Source organism: Pelobates fuscus, chromosome 3, assembly GCF_036172605.1.
Source record: "Pelobates fuscus isolate aPelFus1 chromosome 3, aPelFus1.pri, whole genome shotgun sequence".
Classification (NCBI taxonomy): domain Eukaryota; kingdom Metazoa; phylum Chordata; class Amphibia; order Anura; family Pelobatidae; genus Pelobates; species Pelobates fuscus.
The window spans coordinates 388,318,846-388,341,377 of record NC_086319.1 but is presented as its reverse complement, the minus strand read 5'-3'; the positions used below and the strand labels follow the sequence as shown (position 1 = coordinate 388,341,377).

Sequence of the window (22,532 nt, the reverse complement as noted above, 5' to 3'; positions counted from 1 at the left end):
AGGGATCTTATTTTCTACACTCATCTATTCATAAAAAGAATGGAAAACCTGATGAGTTTGGGATGCTACGGTATCGGTCTCTATCCCTATAAATAATATTGTCCCAGGATCTAAACCCGTCCCATATATCTGGAACCCAAATAAGTTACCAAACCTATCCAAAAATTGTTCAGGATTATTAATAAGTATATGGACTGGGTTACACTCCATAGACTTACAATACGGTTTGGTAGGCAACTTAGTAACAATCATATCCTTATCTATTGTCTGTCCCCAAGTTGCCCACCCCACACAAGACCAATATGGGCAATAATTATAATCCCTATCTGGGCATTTTGGACTTATGTACTTATTTTTACTACTGGGACAAATATACTTATCGTTAGACCCATACGTTCTCTCCCATTTAAGATCCCCACATACATTCCACGGCTTTCTACCACTTGATATCGCTTTACATGCATCAAATAGCAGAGCACCCGAAGAATGTACGGTTTCTAATACTGTTTTATTTATTAGGGTCCCCTGTGGACCTCCATTCCGGAGGGTCAACCAAATTGTACGGGGTTGATACTCTGGATTGAAGCACTTAGGGTCTCCTACTCCTAAATGGCATACACTATATTCTATACCTAAGTATCTACACCTAGACACACTCATCCTTTACACTCATATTGTGAATGCCAAATTAGGGTCTGGGAAATATGATTACCTGTTATAGTAGTCTTAATGCAAACCTCACAGCTAGGTGTGTCGGTACCTCTACCTTCCTGAATATTCAAAAACACAAAAATACACATTATCAAAAACACTTCTTTCGACGACTTCATCCTCAGTCTTCGTCCGTGCGATGGCACCTCAGCTTCCAGGATGTAAGGGCTGCAAGGAATGGAGTTCTGCTCTTCCCTTCACAGAGGTCCCTTCGAGACACCCTGGCTATGACACGTGGGTAAGTGGTCAGGCTTTATTATGGCCCTCAAAACACTCACTTACTGATCTCTTTAAACACACTTGTAATCCCAATATCTCCTCGTCACTCCGACTGAGTCGTGCGCTTTAACCGGATCTTGCAGGCATTCTCTGGATCTGGTGTAGCTTGCCAAGAATCTACTGCTGCTGGTTTAACCCTGGAGTGATGAACTTCAGCCACCTTTATTGCTGTAGGGGTAGACAAAAGAACAACATAAGGACCCCTCCACTTAGGCCCTAACGGTATACTGTTCCACTCTTTAATCCACACTTGATCTCCTGGATGATAGCTATGAACAGGGGGATAAATATTCACAGGTAATCTATCTTGTACCCATTTCTGTACCTCCTCCATAGTTTTACCCAACTCTACAACCTGCTGCCGGGTAATTCCTTCTCCCAACTGACTCAAATCCCCCCTTAAGTTACCAAGTACGGGAGGTAGACGCCCATACATGATTTCAAAAGGTGAGAGACCCATCCTTCTGGTAGGTGTACTACGAATACGTAACAGAGCTATAGGCAAAAGAACATTCCACTTAAGCTGAGTCTCTTGACACATCTTTGCCAACTGGTTCTTAATAGTTCTATTCATTCTTTCTACTTTACCAGAGCTCTGAGATCTATATGCCATATGAAGCTTCCACTTAATACCAAGCATATGAGTCAGTTGTTGTAGGCACCGATGAACAAAGGCTGGACCATTATCCGATCCTATAGAACATGGTAGTCCATATCGGGGTATTATTTCTCGTAACAGGAATCGTACAACTTCTCCTGCTTTCTCTGTACGAGTAGGACATGCTTCTACCCAGCCTGAATCGGTACACACAACTACTAGTAGGTAGCGATGTCCACCGGATTTAGGCATTACTGTATAGTCTATTTGAAGATCGGACATAGGGAGTCCCCCCATATACTGGACTCCCGGTGGTTTCACTGGTCCTTGCCTTGCGTTGTTCTTAGCACATATTACACATCTTCGTAGAATGGCTTGAGTCAAGTTGGACAATCTTGGTATGTAGAAATGTTTTCTGAGAGATTCTTCCATACTATCTCTTCCAGAATGTGTGCCGTTGTGATAGTTCTGGACAATTTCTACAGCTAGTGATGCTGGAACAACTATTCTTCCATCTTCTAACTGATACCATTTGTTCTCCAGGTACTTCCCAGCTTCAGTCTTTAACCACTCTTCTTCTTGAGCTGTATAAACTGGAGTCCATTGAGTCAGTGGAGTCGGTATAAGAGCAGCTATATGTTCCACATATTCCTGTCTTCCTGATTCAGCGGCACGCTTAGCTGCATTATCTGCCATCCGATTTCCTTTGGTTACATCACCATCTCCTTTCAGATGCGCCCGACAATGTATAATACCAACTTCTTTCGGTTCCCACACGGCTTCCAGTAGTTGTAATATTTCAGCTGCGTACTTAATTTCTTTACCCTCGAAATTCAATAGTCCTCTTTCTTTATACAAAGCTCCGTGGGCATGAGTGGTTAAAAACGCATACTTGGAGTCCGTGTAGATGTTCACTCTTAAACCTTCAGCCAATTGTAACGCTCGTTTTAGTGCAATTAGTTCAGCCTTATGTGCCGATGTTCCTTTTGACAATGGCCGAGCTTCTATCACCTTGTCTATGGTTGTTACTGCATATCCTGCATAGCGAATCCCTTCTTTCACATAACTACTGCCGTCCGTATAGTACTGGACATCAGGGTTCTGGATGGGAAAATCACAAAGATCTGGTCTACTTGAAAATACTTCATCCATCACCTCCAGGCAATCGTGTTGACTTTCAGTAGGTTGTGGCAAAAGGGTAGCTGGATTTAAGGTGTTAACAGTCTCTAGATGCACTCTTGGGTTTTCACAAAACATAGCTTGATACTTAGTCATGCGGCTGTTACTAAACCAATGATTGCCTTTATAGTCTAGCAACGTCTGTACTGCGTGCGGGACTCACACATAGAGTTCTTGACCCAGAGTGAGTTTATCGGCTTCAGCTACCAGCAGGGCGGCAGCAGCTACGGCTCTTAGACAAGGTGGAAGACCACTGGCCACTGCATCCAGTTGTTTTGACATATATGCAACAGGTCTTTGCCATGATCCCAAGTACTGTGTCAATACTCCCACAGCCATTCTTCTTTGCTCGTGTATATATAAGTAGAATGGACGTGTATGATCAGGTAGACCTAATGCTGGGGCACTCATCAAAGCCTTCTTCACATCTTCAAATGCCATTTGCTGTTCAGGTGTCCACAGGAAGGGTTCGTGTTCTGTACCTTTTAAAGCTGCATAAAGAGGTTTCGCCAATATCGCATAACTGGGAATCCATATCCTACAGAAGCCTGCTGCCCCCAAGAATTCCCGCACATGTCTTCCATTCTTGGGTATTGGTATTTGGCATACAGCTTCTTTTCTTTCTGGACCCATTATTCTTTGACCTTCAGAGATATGGAATCCCAGATACTTGACAGTTGGCTGACACAACTGAGCTTTCTTCCTGGACACCTTGTATCCTGCCTTCCAGAGAATGTGTAGTAGATCATGTGTTGCTTGCTGACATATTTATCTTGTAACTGCCGCTATCAACAAATCATCTACATATTGCAATAGTACACACTCTCCTGGGATGGTCTTGAAATCCAGTAAGTCTTGACTTAAAGCTGATCCAAATAAGGTGGGTGAATTTTTAAACTCTTGGGGCAGTCTTGTCCAAGTCATGTGGCGTTTCGAGCCCATTACAGCATTTTCCCACTGGAATGCGAAGATACACTGGCTTTCCGCAGCAACTCGAAGGCAAAAGAAGGCATCTTTAAGATCTAAGACAGTGAAATAGGTAGCCCCGCCCGGAATTAAAGCAAGCAGGTTATATGGATTGGGCACAACTGGGTGTATACTTACGACCGCATCATTGACTGCTCTCAAGTCCTGCACAGGGCGATACTCATCTGTACCGGGCTTTTGAACAGGCAGCAATGGGGTGTTCCAAGGGGAAGTACAGAATTTTAGGATACCATACCTTATGAACTTATCCAAATATGATTGTATATTCTTCTTGGCCTTTTGTGGGATATGATATTGCCTTAAGCTCACTGGATAGACCCCAAGTTTCAGTTCGATTCGAATTGGTGGGATATTGCGAGCAAGTCCTGATGGGTTGTTCTCTGCCCACACTCCTGGTATATTAAATAAGGATTCATCACTCTTAGGGTTTTGGCTAGTCAACGCTGTATAAAGTCGCCACTCTTCTTCCTTTGGTACAGATATTGTCATTATACCTGAAGGTCCATTGAACTTTAAAGATGTTGTTCCATTTGGTAGAAACGTTATCTGCGCTTGTAATTTTGACAACAAATCACGTCCTAGCAGTTGGACTGGACATTCAGGCATATAAAGGAATTGATGTTTTACTACGTGGCCTCCCAATGTACAGAGTCGACTTTTAAGAACCGGTCTAGCAGCACTCCTTCCAGTTGCTCCTATTACAGTGATAGTTCTTCCAGATGGTGGAGCAACTAGGTCAGTCACCACCGAATGTTCAGCACCAGTATCGATCATGAACGCACTCCTTTTTCCCTCTATTGATACATCGACCATAGGCTCCGCTCGGCCAAGGGGGATAGAGCCCGTTTGGTATCAATAGTCCTCCATGACCGTGTCAGCCAATCCTACAAAGTCCCTATCTTCTCTATCGCGGGATCTCTGCGCTGCTGGATAATACCTGTCTTCTCTAACACTTCCTCTATTGCTACCATTATTCCCTCCAGGACCTCCTCTGCCTCTATAATTACCATATCCTGCCCTAGGTCTGTCTCTCTCATACTGTTCCCTTTGTGGACACTCACTTCTCCAATGCCCTTCTTCCCTACAGTACGCGCACTGATTCCTACTCAGGGGTTCCCTATTCCACTTACTATCGCCTTTATCTGCTCCCCTATACACCTCTTTTTCCCTTCTATCTACGCCTGCGATCGCTACCGCTAGCATATCTGCCTTTCTACGCATCTTGCGCTCTTCCTCTTTCTACGGCTCTGTTTCCCTGTTCATATACACTTTATTCGCTACCTCCATTAGTTGGGTTATGGACATCCCTACGAACCCTTCTAACTTTTGTAGCTTGCGCTTTATATCTCCGTAGGCTTGGCTGACAAAGGCAGAGTTAACCATCCGGGAATTCTCAGGGGCCTCCGGATTAAAGGGGGTATACAAGCGGTATGCCTCCAATAATCGGTCATAAAAGACACTGGGCGATTCATCACATTTCTGCAATACCTCAGCCGTCTTAGACATGTTAATCGCCTTCTTTCCTCCAGCTTTCATGCCAGCAATAATAGCGTCCCTATAAGCTTTTAAATGAACCAAGTCTGCGCCATTGACATTCCAATTTGGATCGGTGTTTGGATAATGGGCTGTGGCCCATGCTGCTGAGTTGGCCTGATTTTGTGTACGGGCCTCTTCTTCCAGCGCTTTAATTGCCGCTTGATTTATCCTAGTCCTTTCCTCATTATTAAACAATGTCATTAATAGTTGCTGGCAATCAGCCCAAGTGGGATTATGTGTCTGGACTATTGAAGTAAACAGATCCGTCATGGCTTGAGGCTTTTCGGTGTAAGAGGCGTTATGGGTCTTCCAATTAAAGAGATCAGTAGTCGTAAAAGGGACATAAACATAGACTGGATCAGCGTATTGTATCTGGCCGTCATCGTTAATGTGTGTCGGGCCAGGAGTCAATTGATAATGTCGGGGTTGGAGAGTACCGGTCAGTTGTCGGGTTAATATGGGGCTTCGTAGAGATGCGTCAGTTAGGGGTTCCGGTCGAGGGGTAGTAAGGCAAGGGGATGGGGAAGCTTTACTATGGGGAAGATTGGTGAGTAAAATATTCCGGGCCGGGCTAGGGGGAGCCTGACCGGAAGCTAGATATGGTGCCAAATCTGGGTATGTGGAGTTAACGGAAGCAGGTATCGGAAGGGGAGGGTTCGAAACAAGAGGGCGGGCTCTGAGCTAGAGGAGGAAGTAGGTGGGGACAACGGGGAAAGGGGAGGAGCGTTTACAGCAGCACCTCCTCTTCCTCTTCCGGTGGAGGAGGAGTAAGGGGGGGGCATAGGGATCTCAGACTCAGGGGGCGTGTCCAAAATGGGCGTAATTACGGCCTTAGTGGACAAGCGAGTCCTGGCCACCATGAGGTGACATTGTTCCTCGTGGCATACTCGGATCCATTTTGGCGAGTCTTTTATGGCCTGCCTCCAACAATTAATATATGGAACCTGGCCGTAAAGTTCAGGCCTACCTGATACAGCCACGTGTACACACTGTACCAGATTGGGATCCAAACTGCCACGTGGTGGCCATGCGGCAACCAAAGTAGGCCATTCCCTACTACACAATGTAATCAGGCGTGCTGGAGACATCTTTACCCCAAAATCACATACTGTATATCCCTTTTTAAAATTCTTTATCATACATCCTAAGGGATCCAAAATCGTTGAATCTGACGCGCCCATACTTAACAATGGAGCGTCGTTTCCAACAGAAACTATACACACACTCTACCAACGGTCACACCCGTTCCCTCGGCAACAGCACCACGTGGTAAAGTTACTAAGTGAAACGCACACAACAAAACACTCAGGGAATTCCCGTACACACACAGCTGTTACACCAGTCACTAAGTAACTAATACTGTGCCCTTTGGCGAAACTATATAATTCCCTTTATTTGAATTACCCGTCTATAACATACCCCAGTAACATCGTCTTTACAAACAGTAGTTGCAGTACGGTTAGCATAGGTTAAAGTACAATTTAAAGTCACAGTACAATTAGTAGTGGTTATGGTGTTAACATACAACATAAACGACAGTTATTAGTAGTTATTTACAGTGTCAGTAATTATACATGGTTATGGTACCGTGCGCTATAATACAATTACACACTATTCACACTCTCGCTAGACGGCAGAGCTCACGCTATCTAGCAAGATATACACGCTACTACAACAATCTTTAACACATATACAATTCCCAACTAATCTATTGGCCAGTACCTTGATGGACTACCTAAAACTATCTACATACGTTTTGGTTAGCCACACTGCCCAAGCACCACATATAGCGAACTAGAGGGCGGAATTTACAACAGCACCCTTTTAGTCTATTTACTCTATCAAAAATCTAGTGGGTTCCAAATTTACACGCCTTCCCACTTAGCCAAGATAGGTTGAGATCTAGCGAACCGAATTTACACAGGCGCCGCTTAGTCTCCCGGTCCCTCCGACCTAGCAAACAAAATATACACCCTAGAACGCTAGTCTAGACAAGACACCGGTGTTCGGCTAGGGCTATTTACACCAGAACCCCGTCTGACTCCAAACCAAAATGAAACGGGCTTACTAAAGGGCGTTTAATTGAGCGGTGCGCCTTCGCTCCTTCCCTCCACTGGAGGGGGCAGATTCCAAATAACCCCTTATGGGCCTACCGCACAATTGGTATCCAATACCCCTAGTGGGTCCGCCGTCTAAAACAGCGGTCGTCTTACCTCCTCGTTCCTGAACCTGAGTTCACACTCATCGACGGGGACACTCCAGCACTTACTACGTAGAGGCCGATGATCTCCTGGACAACAAACCAGTGGCGCCGAGACGAAGGGAGGTCCACGCAGAAGTTCAGGGGTGCAGCCGTAGAGAACGTGGGCAAAGATAGACCGTCTCACGCCTCTGCTTCTCATCTACCGTTGAACGATGAGCTTCCCGGCCAATGCACCAAATGATACCGGAGAAACTGACGGAAGCCAAGCACAGAGAGATGGACAGAGGTTTCTTCAGGAAGGAAGAGATTCTTTATTCGGTTCACCGATCGGGATTCAGAGGGACTATTGTCACCGAAATACAACAAGTTCTGAGCCCCGGACAATAGTGTAGGCTCCTTATATAAGCATGTAACTGCACCTATAAGTAGCTCCACCCACACATTCTCTTACCCAATCAAACGAACAAGAACTAAGTTCCTGTTTGACCGCATGGCTTGCCCAGCACAATGGAGGAGGGGAATACTACATCCGGTATTCTCGCACACGTTCCGTACACTACTGATCGTATCTTTGCCACGTGCAACCAACCAACCGATACACCACTATATGCACGTACACATGCCACGTGGTAATCTCGGCCTACTAAATTTATTTTTACCGAGATTCCACCACACTACCTGTACTTCAAGATGCAGACACAGGGCAGCTCAGCTCAGTTCAGTCCACAAGTCCAGTGATGGTGTTCTGACTTTTGCACAAGCAGATCTTGTACGCAGCTGAAGGGAAGGGATGCCGGCGGCCCGCCACTATGCTGCGCAGTATAGAGCGGCCGCCGAGCAGCCGCCGGATATGACATCATATGCCGCTCTCATCCTGCGGCTGGCGCAGAAGCAACAGCTGCAACCCCATGGAGGACACCAAAAAAAAATATTTTCCTGCCTTGTGGGTTGTGCTTGAGTGCAGCCACATGTCAAAGCTGCCCCAGGGCGCCCGCGGCCTACAGGGATATTTTCCGGTATCCCAGTAGGCCAGTCTGGCCCTGCACAGGCCCGGACTGGCAACCGGGCAAACTGGGCAAATTTCCGGTGGGCCGTGATGGCCATGGGCTGAAGCCAGCATGGGAGATCAAAGGAGACCATAGGAGCTTCATGCGCCGACCCTTCTGTGTGCCACAATAGGCCGGTGAGGTGATCGAAGATCTCCCTCAACGGCCCATAGGCAATGATATGCAGCAGTTGGCATGTGAAGGTAGAGAGGAGACATGGGATCTCTAGCTTGCAGTTCCACCGAGTTATTCCTCTCGAGAGGTCAGAGCATTGCCACGGTTACCATGACAATGCTCCAATCTTGTGAGAGTGAACTCTAGCCTGAGGAGCTACAGGCTAGAGTTCACTCACCACTGGACCACCAAGACAAAACACCCTCTCTCCCCTTTCTCAGTGGGCCTCTGTCATGCAAAAAGGCCAGAAACTCATTTTTTACCCAGTTTGTCCCTGGACATGCTAATTTTCATAAGTATTCATGAATGCATGACCAGGGCTGGACTGGGTAAAAAATTAGTTCCGGTCATTAGTTCCGGACAGCAACTAGAGGAGCATCTGCGACGCTGGAGGCACATTTCACCTCCATCGCGCAGATCGTCCATAGGAAAGCATTGAGAAATGCTTTCCTATGGACACTTTGAATGTGCGTGCGGCACTTGCTGCGCATGCGCATTCGGCTCCGCTGACGTCGGACGGGGGAGCTGACGTCGGCTGGGGAGGAGAGGTCACCAGCGGCGAGATGGTGCTGGATTAAAGTAAGCTGCTGAAGGGGTTTTAACCCCGTCAGCGCCACGGGAGGGGGACCCTGAGGTTGGGGCACCCTCAGGGCACTATAGTGTTAGGAAAACCGCTTTGTTTTCCTGACACTATAGTGATCCTTTAATTGTCTATGCATCGCAGTTTAAAACAGCATAGGGTTGACAATCTCTGGTACTTTATAGCTTAACAAATCTTTGAATGCCAAAAGCTAATGGTGAGGGGGCGTTGTATGTCTATAGACTTTATAACAAACACTTGCACAATTCATTGGACTTTGAAGCCCCTTGTCAAGGTCCTAGCCATTACTCAATTAATTTTGCAATGCAGACAGTACATGTATTGCCACTTCTGTTTGCATTAAAATTATATTTTTTTAGAATAGCACTCAAACCTTTTACTACTGATTTATTTTCATTTAACTTAAAAAAAAATTTAAATGCTTAGCTACTATATTAAGGGGGACAGCAATGTTCTATATTGGGAAAAAATGCTTGGTTTTACTAAGTTTTTAATTGCAGTTCATCTGAAATAAGGAAAATATTGATTTGGATAAACAGAAATGTTTCAGTAATTTTGTTGCCTTTCAAATTTCAGACACCCATTCATTATACCTTACAGGGGAATCATTGAAGGTGGATGTCAGAGATTCACAAAGTACCAATTTAGGGGGCTATCCAAAAAATGCAGAAAAATCTAAATTAAAAATAAAAGTAATTATTGCAATCCCATGTAAGGAGAGCAAATTAGAGAGCTATCTACTAAACAGCAGGAAGATCAAGATTAAAAAATATATTTTTTTTATTTAATTTTGCTCTTTCAGTTAATTAGTATATAAATCCCTAATTTACTTCCCTTGCCCTTGCATAGAATGATGTAACAGCTTAAAGGGACACTATAGTCACTTGAACAACTACAGCTTAATGTATTTGTTCAGGTGAGATCTATAGCTCCCTGCAGGCAATCTAATGTAAACACTGTATTTTCAGAGAAAATACAGTGTTTACATTGATTAATAGGAATACCTCCAGTGGCCGTCACTCAGACGGCCACCAGAGGGACTTCCTATCATGAAGGGCCCTAAAAAGGCCCTGTACACGTCAGACGTATTAAGATACGCGGTAGTGCGCTCAGGACTTAAGAGGGCGGCATGAATGCCGCCCTCTGAAGTCTGTGCACATGTGTGGCGAAGCCGCGCATGCGCACAAGGGAGCAATGATGCTTCCAAATGGAAGCGTCTGATTGCTCCCTGCTCGCGCCCACCTATTTCGTCATTTTGACGAAATAGGGGGCGTTGCTTCACGAGGCTCTTGGCGCTGGGACCAGGTGAGTAAAACGGGGCTGCCTGGAGAGTCCCTTTAAGCCCCCAGGAGCTCTGGTTAACTCACCACTGCAGCGATCCTCTTCCGGAGGACTGCCTGACAGCCCAGGCAGCCCTCTCCTGGCAAATCAGGCCCCTTGTGGGCCATGCGATCACATGGCCCCCTATTGCTGGCTGTGGGTCTGCCAGGACTGTCAGACAGTCCCCTGCTAGTGGGAAGTATAAGAAAATAATTAAACATGTTTAAAATAAATTAAATGTATATATATAGTTAATACAATGTTAAACAAAAATCTGCACACCAATCATGCCATAAGACTTGCTTTTCCCACAGAAATCCTAAATCTGCAGTGATGTTGCAACCGCAAAGGATTCTGGGTGGGCATATGCAAATTCGTTTAACGCAGAATCACATTTTTGCCTCATTCCATTTTAAACATGGATTCCTTTTAATCTGTGTTTGCAGTATACAACTGCTTGGAACACAATTTAGGAAAAGATGCAAAACCAGTGAACCACTCATGGACAGCTGTTTCGTTGTTAATGCAACTCATCAGCATGAGGTTGGTTACTGGTTTGCTTATTGAGGCTTGGTTTTTTTCACATTGAAATTTGACAGTTTGGTAATATTTGTTACCAGTAATGTTGTATTTTCACTTATGTTTTAACCTGGATTGCTGTCTAACTTGTAAATCTACAAATACAACATTTTAACTCACATTCATATAAACAAAAATAAACTAAATATTATTTCAGCTAGCCAAATTTCAAAATATTTAATATATCACAGCATAATTCCGCTGCTAATGCTGAATTCTTTTAAGTATCGGTTCTCTTTGAAAACCTTTCTAAATATCTCCTTCCACATTCTCAATTTATAATATGAAAGTCCTGAATACTCTCTTTTGTAACTATCTGCATCTTTTAACTTCACACCATCAATTCCAAATGGTCTGAGTCCAGTGTTCTAGTCCCGTTTAGTCCTGTAATGTAAATCATTGCCGTTTGAAAAACTGCAATGATTACATTGTAGGTGTGGCGGGACCTGTTCGTGAATTGCTGTATGTATTCCCCGTGTCTTCCCCCGTATCGTATTGTATTGTATTCCTGTGCTCTACCTACTCCCTGTTCGGGAGAGCCCAGACGAACGGGTTCTGTTTGCCTCATATAGAATGTTTATTTAGAACGTTCACACCTCGCTAATGAGGTGTGAAAACCGCAAACCGCAGAGGGAAGCCTCGGCGCGTGCCGACCCTGGGTGGTGGCCCGTTCGTTAGACAAACACCATATAGGGGCAGCATTCATGGATTGCTTCCCACCTTGTTCGGTTACTGAACGATGACCTCTCCGGTGCCCATTGGAGTGTTCACACTAATCAATTAGAACTTTGGCAACTTGCAACATAAGTGTGAAACCGCAAGGGAAGTTATTAATGAGTGCTTTCCTCGGCGGTCACCGTTCATATAGATGAATGGCGGCCTGGGGGATCATTCGTGTCCCGAAAGGAGAAACGTCCCTTGCCTGGTTTCACCCATTGACCCCACAAGCAGAGGCAGTTATCATTCTGGGGGTCCCTGAGATTGGTGGGGACAATGGCAGTTTGGCGGGATTTCTGTAGATGGGAGTCACAGAGGCGGGAAACTTTCCTGCGCTGCACTCCCAGGTACAGAGGCTCATGGGATAAAGAGCCATGATCCCCGGAGGTGGGAAACTCTGAGAATGAGTGGCAGGAACTGGGGACAAATGTATTGGAGTTTCGGTTTTGTTATGCAACCCCCAGGAGGGGGAGGATCCTGGGACATTGTGTGTGATCCACCCCATGCATGGGGAAAGTATAAAGCTGAATGTGGCCAATAAAGTTGTTGTTGTACCTCTGGAACTGTGTGTCGTCCAGTTACAGGGGAAAATGGATCTCTTAATTCATTTATAACGGGGGTAACCAGCCGGGTTACCCAGGGCCCGCTACAGTAGGGTAAAACTGCCAATAAAGGCACTTCATGGTTGTGAACACGCTCTGCATGAGTCACGCTTTTGAAATCCCCATAGGAAAACAATGAAGCAATACTTTCCTATGGGAGGGCCTAATGATCTTGCAGTGCTCTCCACACATGCACATTAGCCCCCTCATCAGATCATGTCAGAGGAGGCAGATTACCAACCCAGCAACGGCACTTTAGCTGCCTGAGAGGCACGAGGGAGGTGAGGACCAGCGAGCTCTCTAATAGTGTTACGAATAGAACTTTATATTCCAAATATTATAGAATCCCTTTAATTTGTATTTAGTTTTTACCTGATATGTAGAGGAATGTCTGGCCCCTAGTGGAGATAATGTCATTTTGCCATGCACATTTTAATAAAGATGTTTTTGTTTATGTTGCAGATGTATCTTAATCACACCCAGCGTTCTACATGTAGAAAGTGAAGAGACAATTATCATTGATGCTCAAAAAATTAAAACCGATTTCATTGCAAACATCGAGATCAAAGATTTCCCTCTCAAGAAAAGTTCAATTGTTCAAACATCGGTCTACATTAATGGAGCCAATGCATTTCTGGGGCAAATTAAGATAAAGGTAAACTGGTCAAATATTGCAGATATGGAGATGAGCTAGAACTACATATGCAATAAATGTGTGTAGGTCAGGGAATGTATGGAGATGGGGTAGCATGTTTAATGTGTCAAAAAAAATCCCACAACTCAATGATGTTTTTATGATTTAAAGGGATACTCTAAGGACCAAAACAGATTTAACTTAATATAGTGGTTTTGGTGTATAGATCATGTTCCTGTAGTTTCACTGCGCAATTTATCTGACTTTTAGGAGTTAAATCACTTGTATTATGCAGTCCTAGACACACTTTACTGGCTGAGACTCACACAACTTCTCTATATACTTCCTGAAAAAGAGGTCTAATTTTTAACCCCTTAAGGACGCAGGACGGTTCAGGACCGTCATCGGCATTTTTCCATTGCCGACCGAGGACGGTCCTGAACCGTCCTGACTTTAAGATGTACTTACCTGATCGCCGTCGTTCCCCCGGCGGCGATCGGCAGTGCTCCCGTTGTGGGGAGACTGCCTGCAGCCCAGACAGTCTCCCCATGGCGAATTAGGACCCCTGTGGCCATGTGATCGCTCAAAAGGGCGACCACATGGTCACAATAGGTGTCCATGTGTCTGCCTGCAGGGGGACTGTCTGTGCTGACAGGCAGTCTCCCTGCTAGTGTAAAATCATAAAAAAAAATGAAAGTTAAAGTTAATAAAAAAAAAATATTATATATGTGTATATATATATGATATATAGACATATATTATACCTATATAATATATGTCTATATATCATATATATAATGTCATGCTAAGTGTATTTTTATATTAATATGTACATATATTAATATAAAAATACACTTATAATTAAATTACACACGTATATATATATAATATATATAATAACTATATATATTGTATATATATATTATTATAAAATACAAATAATAAGTAATTTAAATGAAATTAAACATGTAAAAATAATAATAATTTTTTTTAAAAAATTATATATCTATACGAAATTTTATTCTAACTGTATTTTGATATTAATATATATATATATTTATATCAAAATACACTTAGAATGAAATTGTATATATATCTATGTATATATAAATAAATAAAAAGAATACGAACTATTCATATGTCCATATACAAAATTACATAAATAATTATATAAATATACATGTAGACTTCAAATATATAAATATGCATATATATTTAAACTCTACGTGCGTATTTATGTAATACTTTTACATAATTAAGTTATTTTATTGATTGCAATTTAAGGGACATGCCTACCAACCCAGGCCGAAAGTCCAGATAATTTAATTTGCTATCCCTGTATTTTACCCTGTAACGTTCTACGACACCCTAAAACCTGTACATGGGGGGTACTGTTTTACTCGGGAGACTTCACTGAACACAAATATTAGTGATTCAAAACAGTAAAACATATCACAGCGATGATATTGTCAGTGAAAGTTACTTTTTTTTTTGCATTTTTCACACACAAACAGCACTTTTACTGATGATATAATTGATGTGATACATTTTCCAGTTTTGAAACACTAATATATGTGTTCAGCAAAGTCTCCTGAGTATAACAGTACCCCCCATGTACAGGTTTTATAGCGTTTTTGAAAGTTACAGGGTCAAATATATGGGTCAAATATTTTTACATTGAAAATGGCCAGGTTGGTTACGTTGCTTTTGAGAGCGTATGGTAGCCCAGGAATGAGAATTACCCCCATGATGGCATACCATTTGCAAAAGAAGACAACCCAAGGTATTGCAAATGGGGTATGTCCAGTCTTTTTTAGTAACCACTTAGTCACAAACACTGGCCAAAATTAGCGTTCAATTTAGTTTTTTACTTTTTTCACACACAAACAAATCTGAACGCTAAATTTGCCCAGTGTTTGCGACTAACTGGCTACTAAAAAAGTCTGGACATACCCCATATTGAATACCCTGGGTTGTCTACTTTAAAAAAAATATGTACATGTGGGGTGTTATTCAGCGATTTATGACAGATAATAGTGTTACAATGTCACTATTGATACATTTTAAAAATGTATATTTTGAAACCGCAATATCCTACTTGTACTTATAGCCCTATAACATACAAAAAAATAGCAAAAAGCATGTAAACACTGGGTATTTTTAAACTCAGGACAACATTTTGAATCTATTTAGCAGTTTTTTTCATTCGCTTTTGTAGATGAGTAAAAGATTTTTCACATAAAAGTCAAAAAACATGTATTTTTTTCAATTTTTCATCATATTTTTTCATTTTTTAAAAATTAAATTACATGAGATTATATAAATAATGGTATGTAAAGAAAGCCCCTTTTGTCCTGAAAAAAACAATATATAATTTGTATGGGAACAGTAAATGAGAGAGCGGAAAATTACAGCTAAACACAAACACCACAAAAGTGTAAAAAGATGCCTGGTCGCAAATGTATAACATCGCAAAAACAGTCCGGTCCTTAAGGGGTTAAACTACCCTTGCACTGTGTGTTTGCTTTATGTTACGTATCTCCTGTTGTGTTAATTGCCTCCTAAAGCCTGCAGCAGCTGCCTGACTGTGATTAAAGTTCAGTTAACAGAGCAGGAGATCAGAATGATATATTTTTATAATGCTAGATTAGCTGGATTGTTCCTTTAAAGAGGCATCGTCTTTAGAAACCACTGAATACAACATTCAATCTAGATGTTAACTTGTTATATATGATTAAATTACCACTATAGTCACCCAGGCCACTTCAGCTCAATGAAGTGGTCTGGGTGCCAGGTCCCCCAGGTTTTAACCATGCAGCTGTAAACATAGCAATTTCATAGAAACTGCTATGTTTACATTGCAGGGTTAATCCAGCCTCTAGTAGCTGTCTTCCTGACAGCCGCTAGAGGCACTTCCCCGACGTTCAATGTGTAGCTTTCCTATGTGCATTTTTAATGCGCCTGGGGCTCTGACCGCACATGCGTATTCTCTCCACTTGGGAGCTGACATCGGAGGGGGAGGAGAGGTCACCAGCGCCGAGGGAGCCCGGGGCTGGATAAAGGTAAGTGGCTGCAGGGGTTTTCACTGTGTGTATCTGTGTGTCAATGTGTGTGTATGCTGTGTGTCAAAGTGTGTGTGTCTGTGTTTGCATGTGCTGGTGTGTGTCTGTGTGTCAAAGTGTGTGTATCTGTGTGTCAAGGTGTGTGTATCTCTGTGCCTGATGTGTGTGCCACTATGTGCCACTGTGTGTGTGTGTGTGTATCTGTGTGTCAGATACATACACACAAACAAATACACATACTGACACAGTTTCACACACCTTGACACAGAGATTCACACAACGTGAATATACAGTATGTATATGGTGTGTCAATGTGTGTGTATGCTGTGTGTCAAAGTGTGTGTATCTATGTTTGTATGTGCTGGTGTGGGTCGGTGTTTCAAGGTGTGTGTATTTGTGTTTGCATGTGCTAGTGTGTGTATCTGTGTGTCAGTGTGTATCTGTGTGTGTGTATATATCTGACACACAGAAACACACACACAGTGGCACACAGTGGCACACAAATACACACACACTGGCACACAGATACAAACACCATAACACACAGATACACACAGTCTGTGTGTGTTTATCTATCTATCGGTGTGTCAAGGTGTGTGTATATGTGTGTCAAAGTGTGTATATGTGTGTATCTTTGTTTGTATGTGCCGGTGTGTATGTGTGTCAAGGTGTGTGTATCTGTGTTTGTATGTGCCAGTGTGTGTGTATCGGTGTTTGTCTGTGCCAGTGTGTGTGTATATGTGTGTGTGTGTGTGTGTAGCTGACACACATATGCACACACACATTGGCACATAGTGGCACACATAAACACACACTGACACAGATACACATACTGACTGATACACACACCTTGACACACAGATACACACAGTGGCACATACACACACACACTGGCACATACACACATACTGGCACACACACTTACACAGGCACATACACTGGCACACAGATACACACAAGCACATACACACAGACACAGATACACAAAACTGGCACACACTGACACTCAAAGACACAGATACACAGTGACACATACACACACCTTGACACAAATATACACAAACTGGCACATGCACACACAGATTCACACACATTGACAGGTAAACACACTGACACAGGTACACACATACATAGACACATACACATATATGCGTTAACTTACCTTTTGCTGTTAACTTATATTTTTTCTTCCTTCCGTACTGCAGGCTGCTGGCTGAGGCTGGTGTGCCAGGGGCTCCATATCTGCTGCTCCCTTTCTCCCTCTATCCGGTGCTCTAACAGGCGTGCTATGCCTGGGAGGAAGTGCTGTCACTTCCTCCCAGCATCCCATACAACAGGGGTCCCATTAGACAGCACCGGCACCTGACCGGACCCCTGTTGAGCAATACCCATCGAATGGCCCTAAATGCTTGGGCCAACTGATGGGCAAATCACAACGGAACCTAAAGTTTGTTGTCGTGGAACCCTAGGGTTCCGCAGAACACCAATTGGAAAATGCTGCTCCAGTAGATACTTGTGTGGTTAAAAAAAACTCAGGTATAACATTTAAAACTTAGTGTTTAGGTGATGTACCCCACCCAAAAACATAAAGTGCAAGTGCAGCATTAATGTTTTGAAAAATAACACTTACCCCTAATGCCCCATAGGTAGATCCCCAGATGTTTTAAAACTACAACTTCTATGATGCGTTGTCATTCTAAAAGCATTCTAAAGGCATGCAAAGCATCATGGGATTTGTAGTTATATAACATCTGGGGATCTTCCTCTTGTGCACCCCTCCCTAAAGGCATATACCCGGCAGCATATAGACATATATAAAGGAATAAAAAACAAACAAATAGTAGTGCAATTCTCTGTAACAGGTATATTTTAGTATCAAGGTGAGTGAATAAAATTAATGAGTCTTTCTCAAGAAATAAAGGCTCCAAACAAGTAGACCAAAACTACTTTAGCTTAATGAAGCAGTTTTGGTGTACAGATAATGCCCCTGAAGTTGCACTGCTCAATTAACTTTCATTCAACATTAAACCACTTTTGTTTCTGTTTATTCAGCCCTATCCACACCTCCCCTGCATTAAAACAAAATGGTTTCATTTTCAATCACATCTACTGCTCTGTCAGTTACATGTGATTGAAAATGAATGTTAATTACATACAGGAGTCTCCTGCAGGGTCTAGCAAACACTTTTATGGCATCTAGCTATTAACAGAGAAGGAGATATGCACTTCTAATTAAAAAAATAATTGCAAAGGAAGTGTAAACATTAGATGACTCTTTACAGGAAGTATTTAGGAAGGCTGTGTAAGTAACATGCCTGTATATGTATTGCATAAACAAAGTGATTTAATTACTAAAGGACAGTTAATTGAGCAGTGAGACTGCCGGGGCATGATCTATACACCAAAACGGGTTCATAATTTGATTTTGTACTTGAGAATTCTACTTGGGTCAACAATTTGTACACATACAAAAAAATGGTACATGTACAAATATATAAAGAATCTTACAAGACAACTCTTTGGGTCGAAAAGTTTGCATCTTTTTTGTTCTTACTATGCTGTAGCAAAATGTTTATTTTTTTATTTTTATTTATTTCTTTTTTTAACCCCTTAAGACCGCAGCCAAATGTACAAGTTGTGATCCAAAAAAAACGTAAACAAAACCTGGCATTTGCGCTATATGTCTGTCCAACCGTAATTCACCTCTTTCATATTAAATGCACCCACACTTATTATATATCATTTTATTCAGGGGAAACAGGGCTTTCATTTAACATCAAATATTTAGGTATGGAACATAACTTAATATGAATACAATATAAAAAAATGAGAGAAAATAAGATTTTTTTTACATTTTCTTAGTTCTATGTGACATTCTAACTGTGAATGTCATAATACTGTTTGCTTTTACTGCAATAAAATACACATATTTGTATTCAGCGATGTCTCACGTGTAAAACAGTACCCCCTATGTACAGGTTTTATGGTGTTTTGGGAAGTTACAGGGTCAAATAAAGCATGTTACACTTTTCAGTTTTTTCACATTGAAATTTGCCAGTTTGGTTACGTTGCCTTTGAGACTGTATGGTAGCCCAGGAATGAGAATTACCCCCATGATGGCATACCATTTGCAAAAGTAGACAACCCAAGGTATTGCAAATGGGGTATGTCCAGTCTTGTTTAGTAGCCACTTGGTCACAAACACTAGCCAAAGTTAACGTTAATATTTGTTTGTGTGTGAAAAATGCAAAAAAATATTTTGAAAGCCAATTTTGGCCAGTGTTTGTGACTAAGTGGCTACTAAAAAAGACTGAACATACCCCATTTGCAATACCTTGGGTTGTCTACTTTTGCAAATGGTATGCCATTATGGAGGTAATTCTTATTTCTGGGCTACTATACGGTCTCAAAGCCAACGTAACCAATCTGGCGAATTTCATTGTGAAAAAACTGAAACGCAAGCCTTATGTTTGACTCTGTAACTTTTGAAAACACCCTAAAACCTGTACATGAGGGGTACTGTTATACTCAGGAGACTTTTGCTGAACACAAATATTTGTGTTTCAAAACAGTAAAAAGTATTACAGCAAAAATATCGTCAGTGTAAGTGCCGTTTGTGTGCGAAAAATGCAATAAATTTCACTTTCCCTGACGATATCATTGTTGTAATACATTTTACGGTTTTGAAACACAAATATTTGTGTTCAGCGATGTCTCCCGAGTAAAACAGTACCCCCCATGTACAGGTTTTATAGTGTCTTGGAAAGTTATAGGGTTAAATATAGTGCTAGCAAATTAAATTCCCTATACTTTCGGCCTGGGTTGTTAGGCAGGTCCCGCTAATTGTAATTAATTAGGATACCTAATTATGTAAAATTATTACATAAATATATATGTAAAATTATTATATATACACGTGTGTGGATATGTATATGTATATATATATATGTATATAATTTTTTTACAATTATTTTTATTTATATATAGGTATACATATAGTGATGTATACGTATATACTTAGGTATATACATATATATATTATTTCATTCTACGTGTATTTTGATATCAATATATATATTAATATCAAAATACAGTTAGAACGAAATTACACACATATATATATTTTTAATTTTTAATTTTTTTTTTTAATTTTTAAATTTATTTTTTTTAACGTATTTATATTTTTTATTATAAAATATATATATATATAATCATAATTATGTATAGATTTAATCAATATCCTTCTACGTGTATTTTGATATTAATATATATATATATAATTATATATATATAAATATTAAAATACACTTAGTGTATGTGTAAATGTGTGTGTCTATATATATATATATATATATATATATATATATATATATATATATATATATACTTAGATCATATATATAATATATATATATATAAATGATCTAAGTATATTTGATGTGTAACTGTAATTTATTTTATTTTGTAACATTAAGGGGTTAAGAGGGGAGCAGAGGGGCAGAGACAGTGTCAGCCAGTGATTTTACATCACTGGCTGACACACAGGATCAGTGATCACAGTGACAGGCTGTCACTGTGATCACCTCCTGCAGATGGCGGTAATTGGCCACAGGGGGAGTGCCTGGGTGGCCAGGCATGCCCCCCACCGCGATCTGCAGGGGGATCCTGCCTGCAGTTACTATGGGTCAGCCAATAGGCTGACACATAGTAACTCTGATCGCAGTGACAGGCTGTCACTGCGATCAGATCGCAGGGAGAGGCTGTCTCTGCATTCAGATCGCAGAGACAGCCTCTCCCTGCGATCATACTCTGCAGATCGCGGTCACTGACCGCAGGGGGACTGCCTGGGGGGCCAGGCATGTCCCCCGACCGCGATCTGCAGATTGAAAATGCCGCGGCGCCATGTGTCAGCCGATTTTAAAATCGGCTGACACATGGTAAATACCGATCGCAGTGACAGCCTGTCACTGCGATCGGAAGCTGCAGACCGCGGTCCCCAGGCACAGGGGGGCTGCCTGGGGAGCCAGGCATGCCCCCCGACCGTGATCTGCAGCGGCCATGTGCCGCCGGCCACGTGGGGGGTAAGACCGCCCAGGACGTACTATGCCGTCCTGCGGCGTTTAGAGCCGCCCAAATAAGGACGGCATAGTACGTCCTGCGGTCTTAAGGGGTTAATGTGTTCCTTAAAATAATATATACGTGTTTTCTAATTTTCTGAACATTCATTTTTTTCAGATTCCTTCTGCAAGTTTGAAAATAGACACAACAAAGAAGATGTATGTCTATGTAAATCTACGCTCTAATTTTTGTAACCTAGAAAAAGTTCTGTTATTGTCATTTCAAAGTGGGTACCTCTTCATTCAGACCGATAAAACTATCTACACACCAGAATCGCAAGGTACATTTATTGCACTTTATTATAACTACTACAGGTTTTTACAAAGAGAGGGGGAGATACAGCGCTCACTCAAATGGCAGCAGATTCTGTTCATTGGATACCCTAGATACAGTAGGTAGAAAACAAGAAAAGACAGATTTGCGCCAAGTATAAATTGAAATAAAGAATGACAGATAATGGAGGGTGCACAATAATATAGCCAATTTAAATGGTATACTTATACATGAGGAACCTCTTGATCTGAAACAAATAACACAAAGCAAACATAGCATAATACTGTTACATGTATATACAAGATCTATTACAGAGGTATTGGGTCACTCACACTTTCCAGAGCCACACCAAGCAGGCTCTGGCTTATATCGCAGTTGAATAATCAGCTCATTCAGGCTGTGGAGTTCCCATAAGTAGTCTCCTTGTAAATGCTCAGAGAAAAAAAGCAGGATCCAGAGTCAAAAACTAAAATAAACTTTACTGGATCTAATACATAAAATAAAATCAAAGAGCATACAGCATAGGTCAACTTCATACAGAAATAGTAAAAAAAAAAAAAAAAGTCCACTGGCACTGACACGTTTGGACCTTGGGGTCTTCATCAGAGTGCATAGTGGATCTCCTCTCTTGATGCCTTTTATATGATTCCTCTACGATTTATATACACCACAGCGCCATTCCACCACTATTTTATCCTGTTTGGATTTAATATTTGTCTACTTAGAAATTGAAATAATAAACTTTTTTTCTTTGGTTTTTACCTATATGTATTTTAGCTGATGTGTACTATGGTCGTTGCTGCCGCCCAGGAGTAATGGGAGTTTTTTTAAGTACCAGAACTTGTTTCTTTGTATAAATTGAAATAAGTATGGATGTGTATGTGAGTGTGTGTGTATATATATAAATAAAACC

At 41.7% G+C, this 22,532-nt stretch overlaps 1 protein-coding gene across 1 annotated transcript in view; it reads left to right on the top strand.

Moving 5' to 3' along the window:
- The window catches only part of LOC134603562 (A.superbus venom factor 1-like), a 241,885-nt gene that overhangs the window by 48,607 nt on the left and 170,746 nt on the right, over positions 1-22,532 (top strand). The window contains exons 2-3 of the mRNA XM_063449655.1: positions 12,995-13,187; positions 21,464-21,626. Coding sequence (XP_063305725.1) covers positions 12,995-13,187; positions 21,464-21,626 — 356 coding nt within the window. The remainder of the gene's footprint in view (positions 1-12,994; positions 13,188-21,463; positions 21,627-22,532) is intronic.